This window comes from Python bivittatus, unplaced genomic scaffold (assembly GCF_059951505.1).
Source record: "Python bivittatus isolate LINGU-HERP-01145 unplaced genomic scaffold, Pbiv_v1 ctg000260_np1212, whole genome shotgun sequence".
Lineage (NCBI taxonomy): Eukaryota > Metazoa > Chordata > Lepidosauria > Squamata > Pythonidae > Python > Python bivittatus.
Window position 1 is genome coordinate 1,713,191 of NW_028277055.1, and position 18,222 is coordinate 1,731,412.

Genomic DNA, 18,222 nt, shown 5'->3' on the forward strand with positions numbered 1-18,222 from the left:
GCAGTTTGGGATGTCCTATAGCAAAGTTTTCCAACCTTGGCCACTTTGAGATGGGTGGACTTCAACTCCCAGAATTCCCCAGCCAGCAAGGCTGGCTGGGGAATTCTGGGAGTTGAAGTCCACCCATCTCAAAGTGGCCAAGGTTGGAAAACACTGGCCTATAGGAGAAGGAATTGCCATACTCTTACAAAGAAGCAGGAAAAAAAATACAGAATTTGAATTGCATTTCCACCTCGACCTGGAAATCAACACCACTGCACAGTGGCCGGGTTTACAGAATATATTTAATACTTTATCGAGAGAAGAGTCACGTTAATAAGGACGAAGGCTACAAAATTCCCTTCCGTTGTGTTTCTATCGTCCTATGAATCCCAGAATCTCCTCCCCGAGGGCGGCTCCGTATAGGAAACACGACTAGACCATTGGTCCGGAGAACCGCCGGGCCAGGATGTTGGCCAATGGGAACGAAGAGGGGCGGCTCCGCAAGGCTAGAGGCCAGCTGTGACTGGCTGGAGCGGGGGGGCGGAGCCAGGCGCCGAGCAAGAGCGCGAAGACTCGAACGCAGCCTCTCTCCGGTGGCTTTTGGCGCTTTCCGGGGCCCGGTCGCTCTCCTTGGCGGACGCGGGAGCCAGATATCATGACCGCGGCGGCGACTGAGGTGAGCCTGGCGCGTGTCAGGCGCGGGGCTGGAACGAGCTATCTGCCAACGGGCGAGGGGACGCTGCCTCGGCCGTCGGGGGTCTTCCCTCGCAGACTCTTCAGAGGTCTGGAACTACGGCTCCCGGCGTGCACTGCGGCTCCGCTTCGGTGTCCCGGCGTGCCAAGGGGCTCCGGGGGTCTTGGCCAGTCAGGAGGGGCGCGGACGGCTTCTGCAAGTCCTGGAGCTTCCGAAGCGGCGCGGCTGCACGTGCTGGGAACGGGTGAGGGCGGCCCTCCGGACGACCCCTAGGTGGCGGCAGAGCTCGGCGATGGCATCTAGGCTTTGTCCGGAGTTTTCGAGTCCGGACCCGGTCGACCTAGGCTCCTTGTCCAGCACGCCGGGCTGGAGACAGCTGCTGGGAGGAAGGGGTGTGTGTGTGTGTGTATGGTTGTGGTTGTGGTTGGAAAAATGTTGTTTCAAGGCCCAGGTTCACGTATTGTACAAAGCCGGAACGTGGTTCTATTTTGGCTTAGCAGGAGGGGTGAATTAGCAGCGGCGAACTGGGAGACCGGTTTGCGCGACGCAGCTGTAAAGACGACTAATGAGGGCTTACCAAATAAATCAGGGTTGAAGAAACCCTTGACTAGTATGACAGGTGAACGTGGCCTCTCTAATAGGTGGGGAGTGTAAATTTTGGAATCTTGATGGCTCCATTTATATCCCACTTTCCCCCGAAAGATTTCAAAGTGGCGTTTGTAATGTGCTCTGTTTGTCTTTCCTCTATTTAATCTTCCCTACAGGTGGGTGGATAGCGTGAAGGCTTTGGAAATTGTTTTTATATAAATGTAAGTTCTTTGGGGCTTTGACTTCGCCTCGCCAGTGATTATTCTTGTGGTGATGTTGAGGTTTCAGCAAGAAGTAGAGATTTGGGCCTCAGTTTTGCCAACTTCATTTGGGGTTCTAGAGCATTGCATTGGATTAGTGCAATGAATGAATGGAACTGATTTCCCTCCTTTTTTTTTTAAAAAGGTCCACAAGTGTTGGGGCGTTCACAAAATTAAATTAGGATTGTTGACATTTTTATTTATATATATATATATATATATATATATATTTGTATCTTACATGTATTATATTTTATGCACCAAATTTCTACATTTTGAAGCAAGGGTAGGGAATTTGTGGTTCTCCTAATACTGACAGAGTATGAGTTCCAATAAATCCAGCCCTTATACTGGTTTTGACAGCTGTCATTGAACAACATCCAAAGAATATAAAAGCTACAGATGTGAGTTCAATCCCCAAACAGTAGGCTGGGTTCATATATTTTGCTTTCTTAGTTAGCACATTGTGTGAACTCAGCTGTTGTGGTATGTAAACCATGTTTCATGGTATAGTATGTGAATCCAGTTAACTGTAGCTTAGTTAAAAAATCATGGTTAAGCATAAACAGTTTAGTGCAATCCATGGACCAGGTCAACCTTGTTAAGGATATAAAGAGATAAGGTAAGATAAAGTATACAGTATAGTGTTGTTGCATATTTTTTATTACAGCAAGTATATATAAGCAATGGCATGGAAATCTGCTTGTTATTGGAGGAATGAAATACAATGCTAATAAATACAACTACTATACAACTATTAACCATTTGTGGGAAAGACAGTAATGTAGCAACAGTGTCAAGAGGATTTGTTCATTAAGCTTTGCAATCAAGATAGTGTATTTGTTCGGGAGACTTATATTCCATCTTTAGTTTAGGAACTCAAGATAGCTTACATAGTGCTCCCTCCTCCCATTTTTCTCCACCACAACCACCCTGTCAGGTAGGCTGGAATGAAAGAATGTGATTGGCCAAAAGTCATCCATAAAAAAAAAAAAAGCCTGGACTTCAACCTAATTCTCTCCAGTGCCAGTCCAATATGGATATAACTGATAGCATCTAGATGACTGTAAGTTCCTAAATCTCGTTCTTGGACATATCGTAGTGAAAGATGGTTGAAGGACCCTCTCACAAACAATGAAGGAAAGCTAATTGATTCCCTTTTGTTAATGAGCCATGAACTCTGTAAAAGCCAACTGCTAAATTTTACAAATGTCACTAAGCCATTCATTTAGCAATGGTTTAATGAATAAACCACAGTGATTTGATTTTATACAACATATATCAGAACCAAATAATATTAAGACTTTGTACAATGTGTGAACCTTGCCTTTGATTTTTGCAATGCAGAATTGCAATCGCACCTCAGTACAGTTTTATAACTCAGAGGTTTCTGGAGCCGATTTGAAGTGTGAAATAGTCCTGGATATGACTGGTACATTGATAATACCAAGCTTAGACTTGGGCAATCTTGCATTACAACTTCATGTAGAAAGTGCATGGTAGTGGCACAGTGTGGACTTGAGTCTGACGGGAAACGAATAGGTCAGACTCACCTTCTTTTTTAAATCCCAGGTGCTTACTGGAGATTACATGTGCTTGTCCTTCTTGTCATGTTTAACAATGTTTATGAACTGTAGCTTCATTTGGATGCCCAAGATGTGAAAATTCAGGACCGCTTTGACAGCGATTCAGACAGTGGACAAGGCAGTTGTGAAATGAGCTTCCAGTCGCAGACAAGCAAGCGAGTGGCATCTGTTGATGAAGGAGGTATGTCTCTTTTTGGTACAATTTCACTACAATACAGTTTCAATTTAGTTTGTTAATCTAATGTTATGAATATTGTTTGTGGGGGGTGAATGTGTTTTTTTGTAGTGCAGCCCATCTGTAATTTTTTTTGACACCTTACAAAGCTTAAAGGTTGTTTTTATACTGGAATTAATTAATTGCTCTATAACATTAATTAGTTGCTCTATAACATCTGGCTAAAATATCTTAAGTCAATCTAGGTAAACTTTATTATGGTTTAGTGGATTGTGTGAACTCACCTAATGGTAAACTAGGGTTAAACAAACTATGGCTTTACATGATGAGTGAACATAGTCTGTGTTTTGTATATTTGGGGCAGATTCAGATGAAGAGATCTGCACGAGTAAGAGAATTAAATGCAGGAGAGTGCTTGCCGACAGCAATAGTGAAGGAGAAGACGGTGCCCCTGAGAGACTGAAGGTTGCAGCTAGCAATGTGGAAAGCACAAAGGAAAACTGTAATTGGTTGGCTGTAAAGGGAAATAAAGACCACCTCTCCTACAAGGCTGGGATCAACAGTGATGACAGCGATGCTGAGAACCTGTTGCCTCAGCTTCAGTTGGGGAACCCTGAGAGGGAAGACAAGAGCTTCAACAGGTTCTGTATGAAGGAAATTAAAGAAAAGAACAGCTCAAGGAAAAGGAAGAGAAAGGAAGAGAAGAAAAGGAAGACCATGAGACAAACAAGAGGGAAGGAAAAGACAGAAGAACAAAAGGTATGATGGGAAGTAAGATAACTGCTGAGTTCTGTAGAATCATTTTGTAGCACGCAACATGCTCATATCAGACAGGACTGATGCAAATGATGAGCCTCCGTTTAATGATTTGTCCCCCTTGTTGCATTGAGTGGCATGGAAAGAAATGCTTTGCCTGTTGACTGAAATACTGATATGTTGTTCTTTGAAAGATGGTTGATTGCTTATGCAGGTATTCCTCTCTGTTTACGAAAGTAGCAACTGCAAACATTGCAAACGGAAAGATAAATAGCAGGTTGAGTCATTCTAGCGCAGAATTTTCCCTGCTGTGGATTTTTCAATGTATGCAGATTGATTGAATGGCTGACCTCACAAAACACATTGCTTATAATCCACTGTGATATAGTGTGTGATAAATTATTTAAAAGAGGCTGAGATCTGGATGCATTAGGTGTGTTATAGTGTGAATTGGTAGGTTGTTTAATTGTTCAGTTCTACATAAAACATCTGGTGGGGAGGTGCGGAGTGATTCATTCTGCCAATGTAATCTTTTAAAGTTTTTTTGGGGGGGGTTCTCCTATGTTGGCCTCCCCAACCGAGTTTCTAGTACTGGGCTATAACCACTGTCATAGCTGCTTGAGGACTTTAATTCAACAGATCTGAAAGGTGTCAAGCTGGCAATTACAGGTGTTGTAGTTTTGTCTTTGGGGGGGCAGGTTTGAAAAACTCTGATTTAGGAAAATGGGAATTGCATGTCTTAACTGGAGTTCTTGTATTTTATTTCCATTGTTCATAGGAGAATGGTGAAGATTTTCCTTTCAATGACAGTGGGTGTTTGCTGGCAGATAAAGAGCTCTTTGACAATGGTCTAGAGGACGATGACTCTCCTTTTCAAGTTGAAAAGTTGCAAGTGTCCTTAAATACTGCAGAGAAAGTGAAAACAAAAAAACAGAAGGTGGGTTGCATCAGGGATTTGGTTTTTATCTTAATTTTTTTCAGGCTGTGGAACCTATTTAGAAAAAAAAAATTCCCAGAATCCTTAATCAAGAGGCAAAGCACTAGTGACAGAAAATTGGCTGTGTTTGAGTGCTTTTTTTTTCTTTCTTGCCCTTAGTCTCTCATAGAACCCCATCAAGGTCTTACCAAATCCTAAAGATTGAAAAACTCTGAGCTGGACTACAGAAGTGGTGCTAAACCACAGACATGCATGTTTGGGGGCCCCAAGAGCCACACCGGTTGTAGGTTGTAGAGATAAAGTTCTGATGCACCTGTACATTTGGATGGATGGATGGAGAGAAAGAGAGAGAGAGATGCACTATGTTCTTTTTCTAAAAAGTGGATAATTTCCCTGTATTCCATCTTTGTTTTGTACTTTTTAAAGTCATTGGTATTGTTGAGGAAATGTCATCTTATTTACATTCCTTTTCTAATCCAGGACTTCTTCTTTCTTAAAGACATTTTTAATTTCAGCAGTTTTCTTGGTATAGTATATGATTTAATTGTAGTTTAACAGATTTGTTCGGCTGTGTTTTGACTTCTGTTTTTGCACAATATCTGGTTGCTGAAGCCTATTAATTTAAGCATCCACTCTGTGATCTATTTGAGGGACAGTTATCCAAAGGATCCATAACTTTTGCTCCTAAAAAGCTAGTAATATGGGTTACCTTATTGCATCTTCTTGATGCCATTATACAGAAGTTAAAAGTGACTTTTTAATTTTCATGTTAATCTGATTTGTTGCTTGGTCATATTTCTTTTTTCTTTTAAACGTATAAGCAGTTTCTAAGGGTAATTAGAATACTAAGCCATTGGCTTTATCCACTTTCTCACAGTCCCAACAAAACCCCTCTGATTCCCCAGATTAGAGAAGGAGTGGGTATGAAAATTACATAAGCAATTTTTGAAACAGCAGGCCTTCATAGATATGATGACAATTAACAGATTCCCTTTTTGGTTCCAGCTATTTTTAGAGAATGAGGATTACAAACTTGTGATGGATGAAAATGAGAGACCACTTTTAAAAGAACCTAGAAAGGTAAAGATTTTTTTCCATATTGACTTATGCTTGACTTTAATTTTTTTTTTCCAGTTTTTGTTTAACTTTTAAGTAGAGATTTGTATGGTGGCATGCATCTTCTATCCTCTGCCTGTCTATTTTTTAATTACATTTAAACAATATGCTGATTTACTATTTTTAAAACAGTTTTTTATTCCAAGATTTTCCTTCCTTTATTTAGAAGCAGAAAGCAGCCAAGTTAACTAAAGAAGAGAACAAGCAGCTACATAGTGAGAGCCAGCGACTTGTTAGAGGTATGAAAATGCTGAGATTCTATAATGCCTTTAAGACACCCCAGGGGCAATTTTCCTATAGCACAGTAATTGTGCTAAAAAAGAACTGCTCTTGTTGGCAAGTAATTTGTACAAGAAAACACATCAAACTAAGATGAACTCAACTCTTAGTGATCCCATAGACCTTCTCCAAGATGATCTGTGACCAACCTGGCCCTTCAAGTCTTGCAACGGTGCACCCATCATTGCTAAAATCAGTTCTATAAGTTTTGGTGCTGGTTGTTCTCTTTTCTTTCTCTTTCTCACCATTATGGACCTGTCTAGGGAGCTAGGTCTTCATATAATGTGTCCAATATACAATAATTTGAGCCTGGTCATTTGTGCCTCAAGTGAAAACTCTGGATTGATTTGTCCATTTGTTTATTTTCTTGGCTATTTGTTGTATTCTCAAGAGACTTCTCCAACACCAAAGTTCAAAAGTGTCAATAGTTTTTCTATCCCTCTTCCTCAACTTTTGCCTCCATAAAGTATCACAAGAAGGACCATTGCCTCCATGATTCTGATCTTTGTAGGCATTGACTCATCATGGCAAATTTTCTAAAAATTTCGCATCCTCTCATCCTTCTTGGAGTTTTTTCATACCCCCTAGTTTAAGAACCCCATTTAGATCCTTCGACTTTTATATAAATTCATTTCAAATAAATCCAATATGACATTGTATAGTTTTATTCATTAAGCAAATATAAAATGTACCTGAAACTGAAACAATACTCACTATGTCCTGACTACATTTTGGTGCCTGACTTAAGATTCTGAGGTCCCTATGAATTAGATTCCATGGGCTGAGAGTTTTATACATGACAGTAACCAAACTTAGTGAGAACATGTGCGTGCTCACCCTAGAAATACAGTTTTCTGGAAATTTTAAAGCAATATAAAAATATTTTTTCCAGGAAGAGAATGGAAGTTTGGAATGCAGTACCTATACAGTACTTATCTTCAGCACTCTCTATATATGTACAATTACTTTGTACTCTATAAAACATATTATGTACAACTTGGTTTACACCTAAAAGTATGTTTAATATACAAAGTTGAAAGGTTATAGCTTATTCAAAAAATAATTAGAAATAAATTTAATCAATGGATAGATTTGATTTATGTTAAAATGTTGTTAATTTTCATATCAAATAGAGCTACAGGTGCTGAAGTCTAAGAAAAGTAGCTTTTCTTATTTTTGTGTGTTTAACAAAAGCAGCTGACAGTACTGAAGACATTGTAGTAACTTGACATATTTAAAAAAAGGTTATGTGTTTTGAACCTTGCTTTCCTATATATCAAATAAATACATTGATTTCCAGAAAAAAGCTGAGAAAAAGTGTTTGGGGGTATGTGCTGGGAATAATGTTTATATCTTATGAAATTTCATTTCTGAATCTGATGTACAGCTGAGCATTCTCATTTATGATCCTTAATTTTTTTCATTTCTCAAGAAATTTTGAAAACCAAAGTTTTGACTGCTTTAAAACAAGCATTGCCACACTTTCACCTGTTTACATTTTAATTTTGTTTTAATTTTTTAATACTTAAAAACATAGAACAGTTTATTTTACCTTTTCTTATATAGGGATTAAAAATAAAATAGTAGGATTCTGATTTATTTATTTATTTATTTGTATTCCAAATTTTTCACTGCCCATCTCACTGCAGAGCGACTCCGGGTGGTGTCTTTTCTGTCTTTTTAATGGGAAAAGTGGTGGGTTTATTCCCAGTGTCTCTCAGCCTTTGCATTTCTTTAGGTGCATCTGTATGTTTCTTGCTTGCTCGGTCCTCTCTCCCTCATTCCAGCAGCACCTCCCTCCAAGTCCAAGCAGAAGCCAACCGTTAGGAAAAAAAGGCCGAGTCATAGACAGGGTAGATGGGACTGGTGGAGGTCCTACAGGTGGCCATAGCAGAAGTAGCACCACCTAGCTATTGTAGATATCTGGAGGCTCCTTAACAGACTTGGATGTGAATCATCACCTGGTCTCTTAAAATTGCTAAATTCAAATACTTGCCCAGAACCTAACAAAGTAGATCATGAATCCTGATTAAATAAGGAAGGAACCATAGCTGCATGCATGAATGGCTAGGTTTTTAAATCTTGGCATCTGCAGTTTCAAAAAAAGAGAGAGGAACTCTGAATTGCCTGACAATGGAAATAAATTCCCTGTCAAAATAGGGAATACTGTGCTACACAGTCTACTGAGCTATCTGGGTTATGCTGAAAATCAGCTTCATAATTCTGATATTCTTGTGTTTTTGTTAAATTCAAAGTAATGTTATGATAACAGTGTAATCAATGGCATTGCTTGGATTGATTTCCTCTTCTCATTTTTTCATGGTAGAAGCTGCAGTGCCTCTACCGTATCATCTGCCAGAAGCCAAAAGCGTGCAGGAATTCTTCAAGCACAAACCTCGTCCTTCTTTCCAGGGAAGTGCAATGGCTTTGCTGAAGTAAGTCCAATTTCCTTTCATTCATATTCTCCTAACTTCTCACCGTTCTTTGCTGGCGCTGTTGGAATAGCATAAATTGTGATTGGGTATACAATCCAGCTTCTAAAGGATTACTAGAAGAAAAAAAATATATATTTCTACATTTTGTGGCTGTGAAATATGCTGGCTGCAATTTTAGAAATCAGAGGGGTGTTTCTACAAAAGTTTAAATGTCAAGAATTGCGTTTTGGTGCCTGTCCCAGCTTTTGGTTTAATAAGCAAACCCCAAGGATATTGTATAAAATAAGCAAACTTGCATAGTTTTCAATTTGAGAAACTTTCTCAATGCTCGTTGTTTTTCTTGGACAAAACTGGATAAACTTGAAGAAGAATTATCTTTAATTCAGAGCCCACAGTTTGTTCTTGTCCCTTTTAAATAATGTATTATATACTGCTGTGATAGTATTTTCTGCTTGGTTTTTTATGCCTTGTTGAATTTTCATATTTTACTGGACTCTGTTTTTTAATTAAACAGAGGTAGTTATATAAACTATTTAATAAGTATAGCAATAACTGTTGTTACCCCAATTAGTGTACTATTTACATGACAAACTTCCCATTTAGGGTATTCTTATGTTTACAACTGTTACTTATTCTGAGCTAGAAAGTTTTACTAATTTGGCATGTTGCAGTGAACTGATTTCACTGACATGTTCTTTGTTTTTGAATCCTGTGCACAATTAGGTAGTTTCTATTGTTGCTTCATAGATTATGAAGTGTAATTGATTGATTGATTGATTGATTGGATTTGGAAAATGTCTCTGGGGCAGCTTACAATTTAAAACAAAAACAATAAAAAGGAACTAGAGCACCTGGACAATAATATCCCACATAATAAAACACTAATAGGGCTCCACAATCATCCTGCATGAAGCCCTGGGAGAACAACTATGTTTTTAAAGACCTCTGGAACATCATTAGGGTGTGAACCACACAAATTTCAGGGGGATATAATTGCAGAAGGCATTAATTCTGCCTGACGTTGCCAGACAGATAAAAACCATGGGAGATAGAGTCCCTCAGATAACCTGGTCCTGTGCTGTGAAGGGCTTTATAAGTGATAACCAGCACCGTGAATTGAATGAGTAGCCAAGGCAGCTCATGGAGCAATGGAGTTATATGGGCACACCAAGGCATGCCCAGTGTTACCGGCGCTACTGCGTTCTGCACCAGTGATTTTCAGGGCATGTAGAGTACATTGCAATAATCCAATCACAATTATTTATTTCATATAGATCCCTTCTTTTATATTCTCTATAACTTTAGCTTGATTTTCTCACATTTTGAAGTGACTGAGTTAAATGGAAATGAGGATGTTGCTGATTTATCTCTGTCTTGCTAAACAGATCAATGAAAACTCAACCCACTCTGTACAAAGAAGATGCTGTGGCAAGGAATTCTGGTATCAGCTGCCATAACAGTGGGAAAGAACAGCTTCTCCAGTCAGAAATATTGGATCTGCCAACTTCAGGTTTTGCAAATCCTTTGGCTGTCAGTCTAGGCAGCTCTTCTGCGGAGGAAACGGAACATTTGATAGAACATTGCTCTGAACAAGATAAGCAGAATGATGATTCCAAAACAGAATTTAGGGAGGAGCTGAATTCCAGGAAAGAAGGAGAACTTAATGAAGTCCCTGCTGAATCCATCAAACCACTGGAGGAGAAACTGGAAGGAAATATAGTTGAAGAAAGAGAGGCTCAATCACTGGAATTGCATGTGGTACCCCAAGAACCCATTCAATGCCTGGAGGCAGTGGTGGAAGTTCCTGGTGACAAAATAAAGAAGTCCAAATTAGATTGGCTACGGGAGCTGGGGGTGGATCTGAGTATTAAGCCTAGACTATGTTCTGGCATGGAGTCATTTATTAACCTTGATGAACCTGAACCCAACAGAGGTATAGTACCAACTAACACCTTACCCTGAACCTGGTTAGATTGTTGCTATGAATATGGTTTTAAGGTGTCACACTGTGCCATGATCCTTTGTGTAGAAACCCCTCCGTGGCAGGAATTTGCTTTAAGAGATTTGTGGGAAAGTAGGAAAGACATTTTCTATTGCATTTTTTCCTGTACAATTTAATACATTGTCCTGCTGCTCTTTGCTTTTTTTTATATTGAAATTATAGGAGCAGTAATTGATTCTTTATCAAAGACTGTGCCATAGTTTGTCAAATCAGTTTGTCAAACTCACATACAAGTAGTCCTCGACTTACAACTATTCATTCAGTGCCTGCTTGAAGTTAACGATGGCACTGAATGAATGGTGGTTATGACCGGTCCTTGGAGTTCCAGCTATCCTAGCACCCCCGTGGTCACGTGATCACAATCTGGGTGCTTGGCAACCAGCTCGCTCTTATGACTGGTTGCAGCACCCTGCAGTCACATGATTGCCATTTGCAACCTCCCTTGCCAGCTTCCCCAGAAAGTCAGTGGGGAAGTCGGCAGGGAAGGTAAGTCTCCCCCACCCACACACCCTCCCCCAGCCCTGCTGTGCTTGCACTGCACTGGCCACTCATGCACCCTCCCTGACCCTTGCCATGCCTCCCTCGCACACCCCCTCACACCCTCCCCAATCCTCATCGTGCCTCTCACTCCCTCATGCACCCCTGCACACCCTCCCCGAGCCTCGCTGTGTCTCCCTCATACCCTCACGCACCCTCTTGCGCACCCTCCCTGAACCTCGCTGCGCCTTCCTCGCACCCCTGTGCACCCTCCCTGAGCCTTGTTGCACCTCCCTTGCATGCCCTCCTCCACCCGATAGCAGCCATTTATCTGCCTGCCAGCCTTCTTGCAAACCCCCTGAGACTTGCAATTTCCTGCTAGCTTTCCCACTGACTTAACGATGACAACTGGGACTGCAGGGATTGCCATCACTAAATGATACTGATTGTGCTTTGCAATGCATCACTTAGTGACTGAAATTCCAGTTCCAATTGCCGTTCTAGGTCAAGGCCTACCTGTAATAAATTCCTTTAACGTAAGGAACTTAAATGTATAATTTAAATTGAAAGCAAGAACAGAAAAAAATAAGAGAATATTGACTAAAAAAGCAGAGAGATAATTTTTATAAATAACCATCAGTGAGTTTTGGATTTACTTCTTTTCTCTGCCCAACCTTTTGCTGTTTACCCTACTGTAGTCAAGCAGAAGAGAAGGTAATTTGACTTTTTAAAATCAAGCAGCAAAAATTAGCCTAATAAAGGGGAATACTTCCGAAACTCATTTTATGACAAGGATTGTTCCAAATATATTTTTAATCACTGTTTTCGCCAGTTTGTTTCCACACTTGAAATAATAAACTCTGTTGCACAGATATCCATGATAATCATTATGGCTCACAGCAGATGCAAGAAGTGGAGGAAATGAAAAAAAAATGTTTTTTCCATTGCAAGAACTCTTCCTATTATGACAGGCTGGGGTAATTCCTAATTTGCAGAAGTTAATATAAACTTGACCCTTCTTGATAGGTGAAGTACATTTGAGGGATCCTCATTCAAATAACAGAATTACTCCTTAAATGAAAAGAATGTGTGAACCAAAACAGTAATCTTTTGAGTCTTGATTTCAGATCTCTGGTATTTTATGCTTTGTTCAAGAGAGAAGTTTGTTTTCTGCAACAGAAATATAAAGAACTTAGCAGATAACGGCACAGAATTAAGTTATAGGCAGATCCAGTATTGGACTGGCTTTTAAAAAATGAAAAAAGGTATAATTATTCCACAATGATTATAGCAAATTTCTTTTTGGATTTTTTTTTTTTTTTTTTGGATTGTGTAGAGCTGGAAGCTTTGAAAGAACGCTTTGTAAAGCATGCATTTCACACAGCCAAACCAAAGACAGAACGAATGGTGAATGTGAATATTATTCGTAAAGAGACAATGAATGACGGCAAGGAGGAGCTGAAAGCAGATGTGGTACCAGTAATGCTGGCTGCAGAGATGGTAGAGGATACAGCCCACACTAAACCAGGTATGCTTCAGAGAGCACAGATTCAAGGTTTAATGTACAATATTGGCTCTCCTGGAACTAAGATGCTTCTCACAAAGGGAGCTCTACCATTATATCAGCAGATCATAAACAGGGTACCTTCAGGGTGTGTTGGACCTCAGCTTTGTGCTGCCTAGGAAATTGTAAAATGTGAAGTTTAAATCAACTGTGTCATGTGAGCACAGCCAACAGCACAGGAATAGTCAGACACTTAACTGAAGTTAAGGTAGACATAGATTAATTTTTAAAAAATGATGCACTAAGAAGGACCCCAAGTTGAACATCCAACACTTTGGACACCAGATTTGTAGTGAATTAAACTTTGAATTCAAATATTGGAAAATACCATCATAAAAAAAGGGCAGTATCTCTTTAGGGTGCTCATCTCATCACAAATACTTTATTCAAAACCTCTGCAAAGACTTGTCTGTTTATTTCATCGGAATGTTCATTACTTTTGGCCATATCTAAGTATTGATAGATATTGATAAATTTGTGTAGAACTCTTGCTTAAAGACATTCTTAAGTAGGTGACAAGCCAAATCCAAAATGATGAATCAAATCACATGAACTGCCATGAAAGGGGGCAATCTGCAGCCCCTTGGCCTAATTACCTACAGCTTTTGACCTCACTTCTGCCATCCCACGCAAGAAATCAGTTCCCATTTCTGGTACAAGGGATCCTTTTAGCCTTTGCAGCCTGCTGCTTGGAATATGCATTGATGTCGAGAGAGAGAAGAGATGTCCCAACCCATTGTTGGCTTTGGCCCCTTCATATTTTAGCCTTACCCATTATGAAGCCTTGAATGAAAGGAATGTAGCCCTCAACAGAAAAAGAGTTCCCCATCTGTGTTTGACACCATTGCAAAAAGCATAAGGATGTGGTTGGAACACTTGACTGTCCTTGAACAGTGCTTATGAAAGGAGATCTAGAAATTTGGGGCAAGCAACTGCATCATGAGGCTATTGTGGAAGCTGTTAATTTGCATTTTTTTTATGTCTATAGAAATATCTGAATCTTATTATCATGTATTACAGTATTTATATAATGATTATATGGGTTAATTGTTGTACAAATCTCATCAAGGCAAATTACAAGTAAAACCAGCTATCATAAATTCAAAAGCAACAATAAATTATATTAAAGAAATAAAAATATAAGCCAGAGCTGCTCTTTGGGGGTGTTTTCCATGGAGCAGGTAAGGGCAATAGCCCTGTGGGATGAGAGGAAGGCGATAGTTTGGCTGGTATTGGCCAACTCTAACCTTCCTCCATCTGGTATCTGAATACATGAAGAGGCAAGTATGTAGTCTAAACAGGTGGCTGATTCATTTGCATTGCCTATATAAATCTGCCAGCCCTATCATTTCTGTGTCTTATTGCAAAGGCCCCAGGACTGCCCATTATTAGAATAAGAAGAGAATCCTTGCTTTGGCTTGTTAAGTTGTGGCTGTCTCCTGGATTTGCCTTGATCAGGTCTGAATGCTTATTGACGGTGCTATATAAATAATCTAGCCCTGCTTGAAGCAATATTTTTCTGACTTGAAAAAGTTTAATCCAAAGGTAGTTAACTGTTTTCTCATAGTCCTGTTTCATTCATCAGGAAAGTTGAGCATAGGGAGAGAAAGTTCTATTTGTAAGGAGGCAGTGTTTTGCCATCAACATGCAGATTCCAAATAAAGAGAGATAGTATTTCAGTTCTGTCTCAGTACAGGTAGTCCTTGTTTAGCAGCTGCTTCGTTTAGCAACTATTCACAGTTATGATGGTGATGAAAAAGTAACTTTACTAAAAATGAGACAGTTTGAGGAAAAGTTTAAGATGGACAATTACTGGATAGAAAAAGGGCAGAAAGCATAATTGTATGTTTTTTCTCTTTTTTTCCTTTCAATTTCTTTCTTGTTTCTCTAGTTCCTGTTTTCTATCTTTGTTCTTGTTTGTTTTGTATATTTTATTACATTGAAAATTTCTAATTAAAAAATGTAAACTTCAGAAAAACTAATTTTATGACCAGTCCTCGCATCTATGACTTTCACAGGTCTATATAGCAAAGGAAAGTTGAAGTAAGATCATAAGCACAGTCATGGTTTCACCTAGCGACTGCTTCACTTAATGACTGAGTTGCTGCTCCCAATTGTGGTCGCTAAAGAAAGACTACCTGTACGTGTGTTTTTTTTTTTAAATGAAGTCTTTCTTTGCTGGCAGTATTAACTACTGTGGGGTCATACCGTCCCCAAGAATTTGGATGGTGGAATAGTTTGGGTCTTGTTCTGAAGCCTGGGGAGCAACACAGCCCTGAGAATGCTTTGAAGCAAAAGGTGTTGACTGATTGATTTAACTGCCTTGGAAAATAAAGCTCAGGGCTCTTCCAGTCAGTTTGTGAAATGTCTTTCCCTTTCCAGGTATTTTTTTTATTCCTTTTTAGTTCAGTTGTGTGCAGCTTTGCTAAAATGATGGCTTGAGGCAATAAACTAAAAGGGTGTATTGCATAGGTCTTAATATGGGGATCTAATATATCTATCTTTTCCTGACTGCCCAGGTGAAAAGTTGCAGATGTTGAAGGCTAAGCTGCAGGTAGCCATGAAGCTTCGCAGGACAGAAGAACGCCAGAAGCGCCATGCATTATTCAAACTGGATAATGAGGAGATGATGGAGGAGGAGGAGGAGGAGGAGGAGGAGGAGATGTCAGATGAATTGGAGGAGGAGGAGGAAGAGGAGGAAGAAGCCAATCAGGAGGTCTCTTTCCTTTCTTTTTGCCTCCTTTGGCAAGTTTTTGCACGTAGTTGGCTAGAAATCAACCAGGGAATTGAGATAATTGGCAAGCTGATGAAGAGAGATTCTTTCTTGGCTCACTGCCAAAAAGATAAAAGTTCTTTGAAACAAATACCTCCCCCTCTGGCCATAAATAAATAATGAAGCGTTCTAAAGGCTGCAGCTGTCCAGAGCCAAGCATTGAAATGTGTGTGGGGGATGCCTTCTAGGCTTAATTATTGGCTAGCTTTGCAGTCAGAAATCTCACCTTCCCTGTTTTCCATACCCAGAGCTGCTCTGGTTAATCAAGAAGAGATTTGCTCTCAAGAAGCAGGGAAATAAAGGTACAGAAGTTCAAGTGAGGGTCTGTGCAATGCTGAAATGCCTTCTCTGCCACTAACGATGCTGGCCAGGCTATTACCCGTGATTATGTTCCATGTAGCTGGAGGACACTAAGTTGTGGAACAGCTGTTCCATATCTTGCCTTAGTTATACAGTCATCAAGCAAGTGCTGGTAGGAGATGGAGGTGAAGATGAGATGACTGCACCCAGTGCAACTTGCAGCCCTGCTCTGCAGTTGTGTCTGAGAGAGAAGTGAGGAACAGCAACAGGTTCTGAGGGACACCAAGTGGTTTGCACTCCAGCCTCTTTTCCTACAGTCTCCCATGCAGTGTTTTCATTTTTCAACAGTTTCTCTCTCCAGCTACTATAAGACGTAAAATGAGGTAAAGCAGGGAGGAGCTTTGGTTCTTGACTTGCGTTTGGCCCCTCCCTCCCAGCTGCATGTTGCAACATGGTTATTGGAGGTGCTCTGGCAACGCAGCAAGGAATGTGCTTGTGGCTTCAGGATTCCTTTGGAATCCTGGAATATGTTTTTGCCGGATCTCATATCTGCTTTTCAGGAGAGGTGGAGTTGTAAGGGGCAGATATGTTGAGTTTGCTTTAAATTTATTATTATGATTATTCAACCTTATACTTAGGGAAAGGCCAACTCTGCAATTGCTACCAGTAGAATAAATATCAGAAGGAGGCTTCCTGATACACAATCCTTGCTCATTTTGCAGTCTTTACAAGTAAAACACTGCAGTGCAATGTTAGGACTGAGCCAGAGAGCAGACATCGGGAAACAAAGCTGACTGCTAGTGGATCTGGCTTGTGTGGTAGGAGCGGGATTTTCTCAGTAGTGACACTATGACTCTAGAATTCTTGCCCAGGGAAATTACAGTTGCCTGGCTTTTAATGTCAGTTGAGATATACTTGTTTACATAAGTATTTATAGCAGTGTTTCTCAACCTTGGCAACTTGAAGATGTGTGGACTTCAATTCCCAGAATTCCCCAGCCTGGGGAATTCTGGAAATTGAAGTCCACACATCTTCAAGTTGCCAGGGTTGAGAAACAGTGGTTTATAGGGTAGCCATTGCTGCAGAACCATATTATCTTTAAGTAAATTCTTAATATGGTATATTCTAGTAATTCCTATAATTGTATTATTTTGTTTTAAGGGAGATTGTTTTCCTGTTGATTGGTTTTGTTAATCTGTACTGATTGCTTGTATTGGATTTTGTGTGTGGTTTGGGGTCCTTTGGCAGGAAGAACAGTATAAAAATACCTCCTTGAGTGATCAAGAGGTAAGGGCAGGCTTCTAGATTACGTTGATGTCCTCCTTGAGTGATCAAGATCCAACTGAAACATAAGGTGCACCATTAATTCTGCTGGAGTTTGCCCCTGACATTAGCTTTAAATGCTGTAGTGGCCTTCTCCAACCTAGTCCTTCTTCGTCAGCCTGGCTCAGAATTCTGGAAACATTGGTCCAATACTTTCAGAAAGAATCAGGCTGAGGTAGGCTGCACTAGGGTTTAACTGTGTAACATATGGAGAAAGAATAGAAGAACCTGGGGTGGCTACAGGTTATCTATTTTTCACTGTTCCATCATTACAATAAATTCTAGGAAAAAGGACTTCTGGGGTGTTTGAGACAGATTTGTATGCACAACATCTGTTCCCCTTGTGAGCCTACCATCAAGGCTATAATGAAAGTTTTTAATGATCCCATAAGGATATTTACTTTCAGCAAATAGTTCTGTTTCACTCACTGTGGAGTTTCATGTGTATGTATCCCATTAGGGCCTAGATGATCTCCTTGGAGAGATTGAGGAGGAAAATGAAGAGCTTGGGGAGCAAGATCTTGAGGATGATAAAGAATCAGCTGATGAAGACCAAGCAGCTAACTCTGGGACCTGCAGTGTTGTTCCAAAGCCTTCCTCCACAGAGTCAACATTGCTACTGTTTAAAGACAATTCTTCAAAAACAGGGTACTTTAAAAAATCCAGAAAAAAATACTGCTTTTGGTGTGCCCCAAAACCTATTTTGTGGGAGCCAGTAGGAAATACCTGTTGTAACTCTGTTGAGCACTACCAATAATATCTTGATGAACCATGTTCCTTTCTCTGTATTCCTTTGTATTTACGGATCTTTATTTATTTATAAAATTAACTTGCTGCATTTCCTTTTCAAAAAGAGGAATTGCTCAATACATTTTTCAAAAAGTCAAAATCATGAGAAAACTAAGGTGTATTTAAAATAAATCATGTAGATAAATTATGTTGATAAATCATGCTGATATCTTAAATGGTTTTTTC

The 18,222-nt window shown here is 39.9% G+C and overlaps 1 protein-coding gene across 2 annotated transcripts in view; it reads left to right on the forward strand.

Annotated features, from left to right (window-relative positions):
- Positions 1–535: 535 nt before the first annotated feature.
- Positions 536–18,222, forward strand: part of CLSPN (claspin) — a 38,411-nt gene continuing 20,724 nt past the window's right edge. For both annotated transcript variants that reach the window (XM_088140264.1, XM_088140265.1), the window contains exons 1-11: positions 536–658; positions 3,162–3,291; positions 3,650–4,044; positions 4,820–4,978; positions 5,984–6,058; positions 6,261–6,333; positions 8,700–8,808; positions 10,194–10,741; positions 12,624–12,815; positions 15,371–15,567; positions 17,708–17,895. In XM_088140264.1, coding sequence (XP_087996390.1) covers positions 638–658; positions 3,162–3,291; positions 3,650–4,044; positions 4,820–4,978; positions 5,984–6,058; positions 6,261–6,333; positions 8,700–8,808; positions 10,194–10,741; positions 12,624–12,815; positions 15,371–15,567; positions 17,708–17,895 — 2,087 coding nt within the window. In that variant the 5' untranslated portion in view covers positions 536–637. The remainder of the gene's footprint in view (positions 659–3,161; positions 3,292–3,649; positions 4,045–4,819; positions 4,979–5,983; positions 6,059–6,260; positions 6,334–8,699; positions 8,809–10,193; positions 10,742–12,623; positions 12,816–15,370; positions 15,568–17,707; positions 17,896–18,222) is intronic.